Source organism: Penicillium samsonianum (genome assembly GCF_028829775.1).
Source record: "Penicillium samsonianum strain IBT 33392 chromosome Unknown utg000003l_segment0_segment0, whole genome shotgun sequence".
Lineage (NCBI taxonomy): Eukaryota > Fungi > Ascomycota > Eurotiomycetes > Eurotiales > Aspergillaceae > Penicillium > Penicillium samsonianum.
Window position 1 is genome coordinate 7781264 of NW_026643261.1, and position 12661 is coordinate 7793924.

General features: G+C 48.8%; 5 protein-coding genes across 5 annotated transcripts; 3 read left to right on the forward strand and 2 right to left on the reverse strand.

Moving 5' to 3' along the window:
* Positions 1 to 2043: 2043 nt before the first annotated feature.
* Positions 2044 to 3537, forward strand: N7471_006642 (uncharacterized protein; the record flags this gene model as incomplete). The annotated part of the gene is made up of 3 exons (XM_057279361.1): positions 2044 to 2205; positions 2256 to 2363; positions 2425 to 3537. 3 exons carry the CDS (start codon positions 2044 to 2046, stop codon positions 3535 to 3537), a joined length of 1383 nt encoding a protein of 460 aa, XP_057138971.1.
* Positions 3538 to 5512: 1975 nt separating this feature from the next.
* On the forward strand, positions 5513 to 6190 carry N7471_006643 (uncharacterized protein; the record flags this gene model as incomplete). Its single annotated transcript, XM_057279362.1, has 1 exon — positions 5513 to 6190. One exon carries the CDS (start codon positions 5513 to 5515, stop codon positions 6188 to 6190), a length of 678 nt encoding a protein of 225 aa, XP_057138972.1.
* A 776-nt stretch (positions 6191 to 6966) lies between these two features.
* On the reverse strand, positions 6967 to 7671 carry N7471_006644 (40S ribosomal protein eS24; the record flags this gene model as incomplete). Its single annotated transcript, XM_057279363.1, has 3 exons — positions 6967 to 7043; positions 7139 to 7386; positions 7595 to 7671. 3 exons carry the CDS (start codon positions 7669 to 7671, stop codon positions 6967 to 6969), a joined length of 402 nt encoding a protein of 133 aa, XP_057138973.1.
* Positions 7672 to 7956: 285 nt separating this feature from the next.
* N7471_006645 (protein-lysine N-methyltransferase) lies at positions 7957 to 9334 on the forward strand (the record flags this gene model as incomplete). The annotated part of the gene is made up of 4 exons (XM_057279364.1): positions 7957 to 8190; positions 8355 to 8906; positions 8957 to 9092; positions 9143 to 9334. The coding sequence occupies 4 exons, from the start codon at positions 7957 to 7959 to the stop codon at positions 9262 to 9264; spliced, it is 1044 nt and encodes a 347-aa protein (XP_057138974.1). The 3' UTR covers positions 9265 to 9334.
* A 624-nt stretch (positions 9335 to 9958) lies between these two features.
* On the reverse strand, positions 9959 to 12607 carry N7471_006646 (uncharacterized protein; the record flags this gene model as incomplete). The annotated part of the gene is made up of 2 exons (XM_057279365.1): positions 9959 to 12076; positions 12443 to 12607. The coding sequence occupies 2 exons, from the start codon at positions 12605 to 12607 to the stop codon at positions 9959 to 9961; spliced, it is 2283 nt and encodes a 760-aa protein (XP_057138975.1).
* Between the last annotated feature and the right edge of the window lie 54 nt (positions 12608 to 12661).

The window sequence follows — 12661 nt, forward strand, 5'->3', positions numbered from 1 at the left end:
CCACGGGAAGTACACGGTCCTCCCTTTGCTAGGACATCTTCGTGAGCCGTTCCACAACAGAAACGTTGGGAAGGGGAAACGGGCGGCCTCCTGCAGCAGGATCCAACGGGTATCATCACCACTATACACTAACTTCTTAGAAAAGAGCCACGCACGTGGGATGGGATATGATCAATCCTGAGCCTCCTGGTCTCTCTCGCCTTCTCGATCTAGGGAGCAAGCTCCGGTCAGCAGCCAGGGGTTGCCTCCACCGTATCGTCTGCAACAAAAGCCAGTCTCAATCCCAACATGTGTTCCTGGCGAGTCAACTCAGAGTCAGCTGGCGGAGCCAGGGCTTGTTTCTCCTGACTCTTGAATCGCAATTCCTACTTCCCCCCGGATGTCGTGCATCGTCAAACCTTGAACTGCCGGAACTTGTCTAAATATCTGCTAGAGACTCCATGGGGTCTAGATTTGTATTTGAAACCCAGACTTTGATTGCCTCCCCCACTGTTTTGGTTTTTCTTTCTATCTCTTTCTATGTCTCTCGTGTCCTGACACTAGATGTCTTAAGGTGTACGATGAGCTGGAAGGAGAGTTTACTATACTAATCTGGGAGAACCCCCTTCCAATTCCTTACCCTAATTCTTTGCCCCATGTCATACTGTAACGCGAAACCCACCTTTCTCCACATTAGCTCCAAGTAGCACTGTGCGAACCTTGTAAGTATCCTAGAAGTTCATGCATCCCAGCCGGCACTTCTAGATTCCCCCTTTTAGCCTTTAGCGTCGATCGTGATCAAGATCTGGTATGGATGACACAAAGAGTTCTCTATTTACTGGGTAAGTACTATATCCCTCCCTCATTTTATGGACTTTGAATTGCTTTTTTCCTCTTCCATTTTGATCTAGCTGCGTACCGGAAGCACTAAAGAACGCTGGATCTACCCCCATGTCACCGATCAACCTTTTAGATCGATGATCCCTGGCTTTTTCTAGAGCGCGCTTGGCTCGGGGGAGCCAACTCGTGCGCTTGTCAAAGTGACAGGTGTCATGGGAAATTTTGGCTATATTTTCTTTTTTTTCTCTTCTCTTTCTCTATTGAGACATCTGAAGCATTCTGAGACAGGTGTTTGTTTTCTTTTCCTTTTGATATTATTATATTATTATTTCTTCTCTTTGGACCGTGCGTTTGCAAGATAACATATGTTCCAGACCTCGAGAAGTTCGGACTACTTTGACCTGCAGCTATACAAAAACTATCGAGCAAACATTTCCGGACATCGGGATATGCTCCCCCGCGGATCGTCAGGTATCTGCAAACAGTAGCTCGGCAGTTGCCCGTTTCTCTATCTCTTGGATCTTGAGATACACCAAGTTCTTGGGGATCATACTGCTTCCTTTTCCATAAAAAAGAGAGAAAAAAAAAAGACGCCCTTCAAATTGGCTGAAACACTACCTACCGGAGGACTCTGTTCTCATCATGGCTATCAGGTCATGTCCGTGTGACGTTACCTTGTGAAACCTCTTTTTTAAAACGCCGGCATTTTTCTGTCTTTCATATATGGGGGCAACTGGCAACTGGGGGAATCTGGGCGGAACTTTGCATATCATTTTCCCCTTGGAAAAGAATAGAATAATAGAATAATAGAATATAAATACGAAAGAGTGGTGAAAATAAGATAAATAAGGATTAAGAAATAATAATAAAAACAAAAAGAAAAGACACCAGGTCCAGGTCCAGGGTACTTTTGGCCTATGTACTGTAAATGTCTTCTTTCTCTGCCCAAATGGATATAAAACACACAGACAGCATATACAGAATAATAATAAAATATATAGAAAAAGCAGGGGGCAAAAATATCGCATCATCTCTACATTATAAAAAAAAAAGGAAGGCAATCAATCACACCGATTGTTACCAAAACATGGCTTAAATCTAGCCCTATTTCCCAGAGATATCTTTCATTTCCTACTTTCTCTACTTCTTTTCTCATAGACACTTATAGGCATTCTTCTCTACTGTGCTGAACAGTGAAACGGGTTATTGTTCTTTGCTATATCAATGGATCACACATACGACAATCTGTCCGGACTAGACCAAGCCCAAGCCCGGCATAACTCGACCATTTCTATGGCTCGAACCATGCGTGTGGGCAAGGAGCGCAATCTTGTTGTAGAGCGGGATGAAAAGCCACGGAAACAGAGGAAGCGAGCCCTAGTCGCAGTAAGTGATCTCTCCATCTTGATCACCCGGCGATTTCTAACCTCTACTAGTGTAATCGATGCCGGAAGAGAAAAATAAAGTGCAACGGTGATCTTAACACTGGCCTGGCTTGTTCCAGCTGCCGTAGTGTTGGAGCAACAGAATGCCAATACATACGAGTAAGTCAGAATCCATATCCACAGCAAAAGAGTCACACTGACCTAGTTATTTTCACTCCAGGTCAACTCTTTGGCCCCCGAAGACGCTGCCAGAGAAGCAGCTAGGCTTTATGCAACCAAAGGCCACGGAAGATCAATTCTCATGGGCTCCCCTCAAATGCGGGCTCCATACCGAGAAGAATACGAGCTGGATATCCAGTCCAACTTCTCACGGCAACCCGTCGGCATGGACCACCACTATGATGACCATTCAGCCAACTACCACGGCCAAACACCGCCAGGGTACATGCTATCTAGCACTTCGGGAGCAATGCTCGACTACGGTACCGCGGCCGCGGCATGGGGGAACCGGGCCTGGGATCTGAACGGCAGACCCACCAACGGCGAATTCTTCGAAGAACAAAGCGGCAACATGAACCAAGCTGCCTACGGCTTCGTCCTCCCAGGCCATGGCATGTCCACCGAGATCACAGACGCTGTAGACCGGACCCTCCCAGCACCCCCAACCTGCCGAAGCCAGCCCCAGCAAAACGTCAACCTCTCAACCCTCCCAGACGGCCTCTCAGGCATGACCCTAGCCACAGATGCTAAGGGCTGGAACTCACGGTACACAACCTCCCCAGACGGCCGCACAGTCCCAATGCCCACCCTCCCAAGCAACGGTCTTTACAATATCACCCCCTCACGCGTCAAGTCAACCGACTCAGACGACGGAACACCAGACCTCGTCTTCGGATACATCCCCATGTCTAGCACCCAAGATCCCTCCCCTCTCCCCGCAGCCTCATCCTCCATGGCCCCCTCAGCTGCAAACCCACCCTACCCAGCCCTAGACACGATAGAGAGCACTCTTGTGGGCGAGTACAGCACCTCCGATGCACGTCTGGGACGCACCGGACAGCGTCTTCTCGTGCTAAGTTCTGATTGCGCACCCGATGTGTATGGGTACTCGGGCAGTGAGCGCAAGAAGTCCAGGGGTGTTATTGAGGGTGATGTGCGTTACTCGGCGCCGACGCTTGTGAATGGGTTGCCCTATACGCGTGTTCGACATGCGGACTCGGCGGTTGGTCTGCCGTATGGTTTTTTGCCTGATGGCTTGTCTGACTATGGGCGGTCGGTTGATAGTCTCCATCGGTCTCCGGTTTCGCCTCTGGGTCGTCAGGGGGCGTATTGAGTTGATTTCAATATGTTCTTGGTGTCATTGTATCGAACATCAGGTGTATACCTACCCTGTCGAACTTTTGGGTTTTGATTTTTGATTCTTTGGCTCTTCACTCTTCTCTTTTCTTCCTGGTTGGTCTCTTGCTTGGTTTCTTTCTTTCCCACAGGATACACAAAAGAGATACCCATATCAAGGCCGTTTATGTCTGCCTTGCTCTTCCCATTTAATGTCTTTCTCGTGTCTGCTCTTTTCTGTTTTTGATGTTCGTCGCTTTAGTTTTTTGCTGTGTATTTTGTTCTGTTCTGTTCTGTTCTGAGTTATTGCTCGTTCTGTCGTCTTCATCTGTCTGCTTATGTTCATCCAAAAGAGAAAATATATCCAATGGGCGATGATGATGATGTGCCCATCTTGTCACACCTGTCCATCAAGATTACTCCCTAATACCCAAACTGGCTTTATGCTGTGATTTATATCTGTGGTTCTATGTCTGTCTCAAAAATATGCTTTTTTTATGCCATGTGTCTTAGTATTCGGCGGAATGTCTTATTTTCTATTGTTACTATGAGGAACTCTCCGGTCTGCCTGTGATATAAGATATCCTTGTCTCAGAAATGACTCTGGAGAGCTTGTTAATTCTAGTCTTCTGTCTTCTAGCCATTTTTCGAAGCGTGCAGGAGTTCCTTATTTGTCCTTCGCCTTGTACGGCCTATCTGAAAGTAATGTCTTTCAGTTCTACTCCATCTGCCCTTATTCGAGTATCTATATCTCAATCAAAAACCTAATACAACCTCCCAGTTAACCACTACATCCCCCAAATACAATACATATAATAAACCCCATCCCCATGTATCCCCATCAGCCCTCAATAGTCACAAGCATGAGCTAGGGCTAACCATGTGCCCTGCACCCCCGGACCAGCACCAGGATCCTTCCCAACCAGAAAGTAGCACACAAATCTGTACACCGGCGGACTCTGACTCCAGCCGTTAACTATGATGCAGTGATACAATGATCCAACCCGCCATGCCGTATACAACCCTGCTATGGACGTGTCCGGGTACTTGGTTGCCAGAAATCCCACGGTAGCAAATATGTATCCAGATATCTAGTCAGACGACCAGTATCCTAACTTGAACAAGTCCACATGGAATTGGGATGTAGTATTTCCATATGGGAAATGAAAATTCAAACGAGATTATTTGAGGAATGGGAATTTGTAGGTTGTGTAATCTGCCCCATCGTACAAGCGATCCAACCCGAGGGATATACTTACACAGCCTCCCGGCTGGGTTCCGTCGAGGTCTTGTTGTGTTAGATGGGATGGTTTGGTTTACGAAGTTGGTTCCTGCATTGTTCATGTTGGTTTGATATTCTTTTTTTTTTTTGTCGGACTAGTTCGCTTTTAGCTTGTTTGGCTGTAGTGGGATTTATATCCTTGTTATAGAGGTAGACACTATGTTTTTTGCTTACTCTATATATTTCGATGAAGTAGCGCCATTATTGTAAAATCATGATTACAATTAATCACAAGTCACTGTCGGATTTCTCGGGCAATGATCAGCTGCAACATTCAGCGGGTATGTATGAGTCTTCGTGGGCTCTGAATTAGGGCTTTAGCGCCTGAGGCAATAACTTATGTAACCTAATGCTTTGACAGGATATTTTCAGAGATTTTATCTCAGAAATACAAAAGGACTTTGATTAGCATGCTTGGGCCTAGAATATTTTTGTTTTCCGAAAAGAGGACCAATCGCTCACACCACGGCGGTTAGTGTTTAGTGTTTCTTTTAGTAGACACTCCCTTTCCCATAGCATCACAATTGGTCCACATAGAATGATATCAAGATATTATAAACGCCCGCATTTGACTCATAGGGGCGCAGACCACTAGAGTATGTACTTATAGGCAATGATTTTCCGCCCGTAGACACCACACCCCGCATTATCCAAAGCTTCCACACCTGACCACGCACCGATCAAAGGAACCATGACATCCAAACTCCTCAAACCTCTAGCTGTATTCAGCCGCCAATCCCAATCCCAGCAATACATCAAATCCATCAAGAACCTAGGCGACGCATGGCGCACCCTTTCCGAGGAACCATGCATCTCATCCGAGAGAATGACAGTCATACAAACCACATTTGATTTCATACTCAAAATAACAACCGAGCACGATGACTTAACAGTCGAGACGACGACAATTGAAACCCCTTCTCCCAAGTCTGGGCCATCAACCACGCCTCGACACTACCGCATATTCCCAGAGTACGGAACCGACTTCCTCTGGCGAGCCGTTGAGGATATCAGAGAAGACGAGCAAGGATACACCGAGTCAGAAGAGGAACTCGTCTCGTTCCCGCCCTGTGTGCGGGAGTTATATGATGTATGGGTGGATCAGTGGAGCGATAACTGGAAGAAGAGATGTGAAGATACCCAGGACTATTATGCCGATGTTTTCTCGGATAGAATAGAACAGGTGGCGTGGAATGTTGCTGGGTATATGTTGGCTTGGCGTATTCTTCTTGGTCCCGGTGTGGGAAGTATTGAGTACACCGCTGGCTCTACGGATTACCTGCTTGAACGGGGGAATGAAGTGGCTGTGACGGAGAGGTTCTTGGGAGATCAGATTGGGCTTTTGGCTAAGGGGGCCAAGTTGCCATGAATATTTCAGTCTCGTTGGCTTTGTGTATTGATAGTTGCGTTGATATAGACAAGAAGAGGGCTAACTGTCATATCAATTCGAGTTATATATGCTTCAGTTGTATCAACCATGTATGATGACATCGTAACACTCCGCATTTGAAGCATAGAACATGGAGGGGCATGGGGGACAGGGCTTGATATAGACTGAGCCTAGACTACGCCGCAGAGGGTCTTCAGTCTACAGTCTCCAGATCCAACTACATCAGATCCAGCCATGGCCCCGTACAATCGTCCAAGTACAAGTACAAGTACAGCTACAAGACCACCAGACCGAGTGAAGAGAAACAAGTAAAATGTAATTTCATCCCGGGCAAACAGCCGAAGCCCGGATTCTCATAACCCCGGCCGTCTTCACGAAGACTGATGATCCCCTCCCCAAAAAAAACATACACAAAGAACCACAACACTGACGCCCTGTTTTAAAAATTCCATGGGGATCGCCAGGTCTTTTTTTTCTAGGGAATCACCAGCTCCAACAAGCACAGGAAGAAAAAAGAGTATCCGTCCACGATCTTCACCATTCAACGGGCATCATTTTGGGTTTTAGTCTGATGTTCGCTGAAAAGGAAGATAAACCACTCCCCCCACACACGACCGACCGCACCTGGGTCCGGACAAGCCATAACCAGGTGGGAAGCTCCAGAGCCAAAGCCGTCACCGCCATAATCTTTCCCATCGCGCCATGCCGCATCATCGGTCCATGTTGAATCGTGCGAATAGTTACAGATGAGGCGTTTAATCCTTGTTCTTCTTGGGGCCCTTGACCTTGGCGACACCGCGGAACTTCTTGGAGCGGTTCTTCCGTTGCTTGCCTGTAAGAAAGAAGGGGGGTTAGCAAAAAAGAAATACAACGTCATGGTTTGCGATTGATGATCGCTGAGACGAAGAGAGACGAAGAGAAACATACGCTGCTGGCGGGAAGCCTTCTCGATCTTGCTGGCGGCACCGACACGGACGAGACGGTAGTGGGGCTCGAACTTCTTCAGGGCCTCGGAGGAGTCGTAGACCAGAGCGAAGCCGGTGCTCTTGCCACCACCGTACTGTGTGCGGAAACCGAAGACGGAGACCTGGTCCTTGTTGGACTTGTACAGATCGGCCAGCTTCTCACGGAGCTCGTCCTTGGAGACGTTGGGGCGGTTGGGGTGGAGGACGTCCCTAGATATTCGCGAAAAGATGTCAGATCGGGGTTTTCTGGTTTTTGGTTTTTCGATGCTTGTTTCTGTGTGTGTTGCGGTGTTCCGATTGTATTCCTCTTTCTCTTTCTCTTTGTGCTTGGTGGTTGTCGAATTTCCATATTGCGCGCCTGCGATGCATTTCCCACACACAGATCCAAAACGAGGGGGAAAATCAGGGGGGTTCTTACACGACCATCTGCTTGCGGGCAAGCAGAGGGTTGCGGATGAACTTGCGAGTCCGCAGAGTGACGGGAGAGTCGGCCATTTTGGTGTGTGCGTTGGATGGAGGAAGTGTCGACGGGGTCACTTGAGGATGTCGAACTTTCAATTTTCGTGTGGTGTGGGCTCGGCTAGGGTCGACGCTAGCCTGTTTGGGCTGTCTGCCTGAGGCAAAAGTGACTAAGGAATTGTGTGCCTGAGGCAGAAAGTGTTGATCAGCCCTTGCTTATCTCATTCCTGACTCATCCACTCTCCTCGCCCGGGCTCCAATGATATCTACCGCATTGATCTCCTGCAATATCAAATTCATTACTATGTTCATCCAACAATCATGACGGACTCTATTGATAAATTAGCGGCGCAGTATTTTCAGCTGGTCGAGCTCCAGCACTTGGCCCTCCCACCAGGCTCTGTGCTGATCCAGCCAGCCGTGCAAGCAGCCTTATACGAGCGCATGTTCAACGAAAATGCAGTCTTTCCCATCCCACCAGACAGCTACCGAAGCCGAGTGCTGAAACAGATTCTCTCGCGGATCGAGGAATCAATTACCGACCCCGAGGAGGATGTATGCCTACCCACCTGTTCAAAGCTTTTTATTCTGCATTTTATCATGAATTTCCTATCATTTCCTTTTCTGTCCCATGTACATCCACCTCACACCAATGCAAAACCTTTTTATATTCCTTGATTTTCCACCTATCTAACCTCTTCCCTCCCCCACGAACACAGGAGATCAACGACGATCTCATGGAAAGCTGGAGCACACTAGTCTCACAGCCGAAACCCTCAGCCCTGCAACAAGCGCAGCAGCTGTCGTTAGTCAAGTACACAGCGCCAACATCCAGCGCGGGAAGTCCCGAGCGCACTGTCACGACCTCTGAATCGCGCGGCCTGATTCTGTCTGCTGGAACCACCGGAAATCGAACATGGGAGGCTGCTCTGCACCTCGGTTCGTTCCTGGCCTCTGAGACGGGCGAGGCTCTTGTGCGCGGTAAGCGAGTTATCGAATTGGGCGCTGGCACGGGCTTCTTGTCGCTGGTTTGTGCACGCCATCTTGGTGTGCGCTCTGTTGTTGTTACTGATCGTGAGCCGGCGCTTATTGATAATATTCGTGAGTGTGTTAAGCATAATTTGCAGGGGCGGGAGTCCATTCCTATTTATCCTGCTGTTTGGGAGTGGGGGACCCCGTTGGTGAGGGAGGGGGATCTTGCTGGGTTGGGTTCTGATGAGGGTGAGGAGGGGACTGGGCTGAGGTTCGATGTTGCTCTCGGTGCTGATCTGGTGGGTGTTCTTATGGGCTGTTTACTTGGGTTTCGTGCTCACGTGTCTAGATCTATGATACCGACCTTGTTCCCTTACTCCTGTCTACTGTGCGGGATCTTTTCGAGAACTATCACATTGAAGAGTTTATCATTGCTGCGACCCTGCGCAATGAGGATACTTTCCGCACGTTCTTGAATGCCTGTGGTGAGCACAACGTTGATGATCATGTCTTATGCTGTGCTAAACATCCACAGAAACCAACTCATTCGCTGTTGAAACTCTCCCGTTCGAATCGACACCATCAGAAGACCAGACGGGTTTCTTCCATTCGACCAGCATCCCAATCCGGACGTATCGGATTTCGCGGTCGAAATAAGCAGCCATCTGAACTGCGTCCTGCGTTTACATCACGAGGTAATCAAATTATACATAGAAAAGTCTCAAACACAAAGTATGCTTTTTTTTACCGCCTTTGTATACACCTAAGAAGACATCAAAAAAGACATATAAAAAGACTAAATGAGAAGATAACTGGGAAGAATCTGAGACCATCACCAAAAGGACATTTAAAAAGACATCTAAAAAGACTATCTGAGAATACTACCATAAAAGACTGAAAAAGACTCAAGGCCGCATAAGCGGCCGACTATTCTTGTGAGTATGAATAGAGAATGTGATATCATGCAAATGATGCAAAAGTTAGTGAGTGCATGAACCTTGTTACTACAGTATATAACTAGCTCCAAGGGAACTCTATGCAAAATTGTTCAACTCGATTGTAAAACTCCAATGGTATTGAGGTACGCAATGAAGTCAAGTCCAAGCCACAGGGTCCTGTTGCATAAAATATACATTGCGAAAAGGACCAGAGAGTGTACACCGTACCATCTAGACAAGTCTGAGAAATCAAAGATGAAAGCATGGGTATCATCGAAACTCGCGCCATTCCAAACCAGGAATCCAAGAAATGCAACAAAACCGTGAGAGCAAATAAATACTAAATGCAAGATTAAAACGAGTGTAAGCGCTAAAGAACAATGAATGGTGCAGATATTTAGGTTGCGAAGAATCTAGCGATTCTCTTCAGCTAGAGACTCTCGCAGCAGGTTTTCGTCTATGCTTTGTGCATGAATGGAGATCGGAGCAGCAGGCGGAGGCCGCAGGCCCATTATCGGACCCTTCTGGTTCACGCCTGGGTATCTGAAGCGGAGAGCTAGCGGATCAGGGGGTTTGGGCGCAGATGTAGACGGTGACGATGCCACAGACGTGTTTGGCGAGTCTGTCGGATCTTGCGAGTCACTCTCAGATGAGACCGGTGCTATTCCCCAGCGGCCTAGGACCCAGCCTCCCATGCGGCGACTCAACGTCGTGGCTTTGCGGGGGCCAAGGGTTGTGGTTGAGCCGGTGCTGGTGCTGTCTGTGGATACAATGGATGCTGTGTCGGACCTGGTGTGATTTCCCGCAGCCATGGAAGCAAGCAAGGACTGGGATGTGTGCTCTGAGCTTCTTGCACGGTCGGCTGTGATGGCCGGGGCTGAGATAACTGGGGGTGTTGATACTAGTTCGACACTGGGTGACAAGATGCGCCGAGGAATCCGCATGCCGGGATGCCAGTCGCCCATTCGCTTGTGGCGACTGGTGGGTGTGTGAATGTCCATTCCGGCAACGGAGACGGAGAGCAAGCTGTCATGAGAAGAAGATCTGCGTAAAGAGGAAGGCTGTACATGCATAGGAAAAATCTCATCGGTGGTCGTCATTGGGTCACCCATAGGTGAGAAGTATGCCGTCGATGGAGATGGTTCGGATTCTTCTGGGATAGCTGGCTCTCTTGTGGCATTATCATCCATGTTCGAGAAGTCTTGGCGGCTGTAGAGATCATCTTCAAATGCGGATAGGTCGTCGGGTGCATCGTGGTTATCAAAGCTACCGATTGGTCGGAATGGCATATCAAGACCCTTCAGGTTCCGTGCCTGCATTAAAGGAGATGAGAACACGGTGCTTTCAGGGCTGGTAGGTTCGGAGAAATCAGCGCCACGTTCAACACGATCAAATATCGATGACGTCCGGAACGCGGACCGAGGAGAGCTTGCCAGCGAGTCCGGAGCATATGATTGTGAAGACCAACGGCGGGAAGAGGAATGAGGTGGGATGGAGACAGAAGTTTGCGACAGAATGGTTGACATGGAGGATCCAGATGATTGGGAGCGATGAAGGGCTCTTCGGGGCGATTGTGCCCGCGCCGCAGAGTGCATTGCTACCGGGCTCCCCAGAGCGGGGCGGCGTTTCTTTACGCGACGATTGAGCGTGCCTTTCTCCTTCTTCGTAGCTAGAGCCGCGGTAGGTGTGTGGAAATGATGATGGATGTGTAATTCCTGAGACACGCGTCGTTCTTCCTTCGCTCGTAGCTCCTCACTCAGCGTGGTGGAAGGCCTTGGCTGTACATTGTCCTCCTCATCGACGCCGGCCAGCGGCTGATGAGAGATAACCTGTTCCCGTAGATTCTGTACTTCTTCATTTGAGCTCTGAAGCATGTCGCGTAGCTCCATGATCCCGACTTGCAGATTGGCGTTGTCTTGCAATATATCCTTGACGAAACGAGAGACCACATTGGTACCACCTGCGTTGCGGTTAAGTTCGGAGGCGGCAGCGGCACCTTTCAGACGGCCCGCTGCATTGTCCAGCTCGCGCTCCACAGCTCTCTTGCGCTCCATGCGTTCGACGAGCTCTGTATGTCGATCTCTTTCCTCGCGTGCCTCTTTCTCGATGCGGTCGACTTGATCATGAAGGTCTCGCAGGGTGGTTTCTGCTTGTCTCCACCGTTGGACGGCCGATTTCTCATCTTCATGCACTGACACAAGGCTCTCTTGGAGCTTAGACTGCTCCGTCTCCATGAGAGCTAGTTGCGCCTCGAGCTCTGCGGCACGCGTTGCAGCTGCTGTCAATCTTCGCAACTCAGACTCGGTGTTCTCCAAAGTAACCGTTAGGGACTTGACATGGTCGTCTGACTCGGCGACCGCGCGGTTCAAACTATCAAGTTGCTCTAATAAACTGCGATTCTCTTCGATGATACGCGCATTTTCTGCTTGAGCTTGTCGCTTTTCGCGCTCTAGATCGTCAATGCTGCCGACCAAGCGATGGCGGTCCTCTTCCGCTTCAGCCATATAGCTTTCATGGCGGTGGAGCAAGGCCTGTAGAGGAAAAGTTAGTGATGATGCCTCAAAACATCCTGCCTTCGCAGCATAATCATGAAAGGTAGCCATGACGAACGCCAACACAGTGCGAGAGAATGGGAGATCGCGATCGGAGGGAGGCCATTTGATTCCAAATGATGTGGGGTGTGCACAGGTATGCAGAATGTGCAGTCCGAGTGGTATAAATGAAAATGTATCGGAAATTAAAAGCAATCAGATACAAAGTATTGTGCGAAGAATGATAAATTGATGTATCAAACATGCATGGTTCAGCCAGCCCTGGAACAGCTTGGCGTCCTTCTCATACCCAACCAAAAACACATCATTTTTGGGCAGCTAATAATATCGAAAAAAGACACGTACCTGACCTAGTCTAGCGGCAGTCTCCAGATCTTTCTCCAAGCCCTCGAGAGCTACATTGTTATGCTCGAGCAAAGCACAGTCATTGCGGCCACAGCAGCAGCGTAGGGTGGTGGAAGCGCTTGAATGGGTAGGAATGCTGAGATCCTCAGCGCTATGTGGATCCATGTTAAGAATGTGGCCCCTTTGGGGAGCTGAGTGTGTGGAGAGGCCTGATCATCA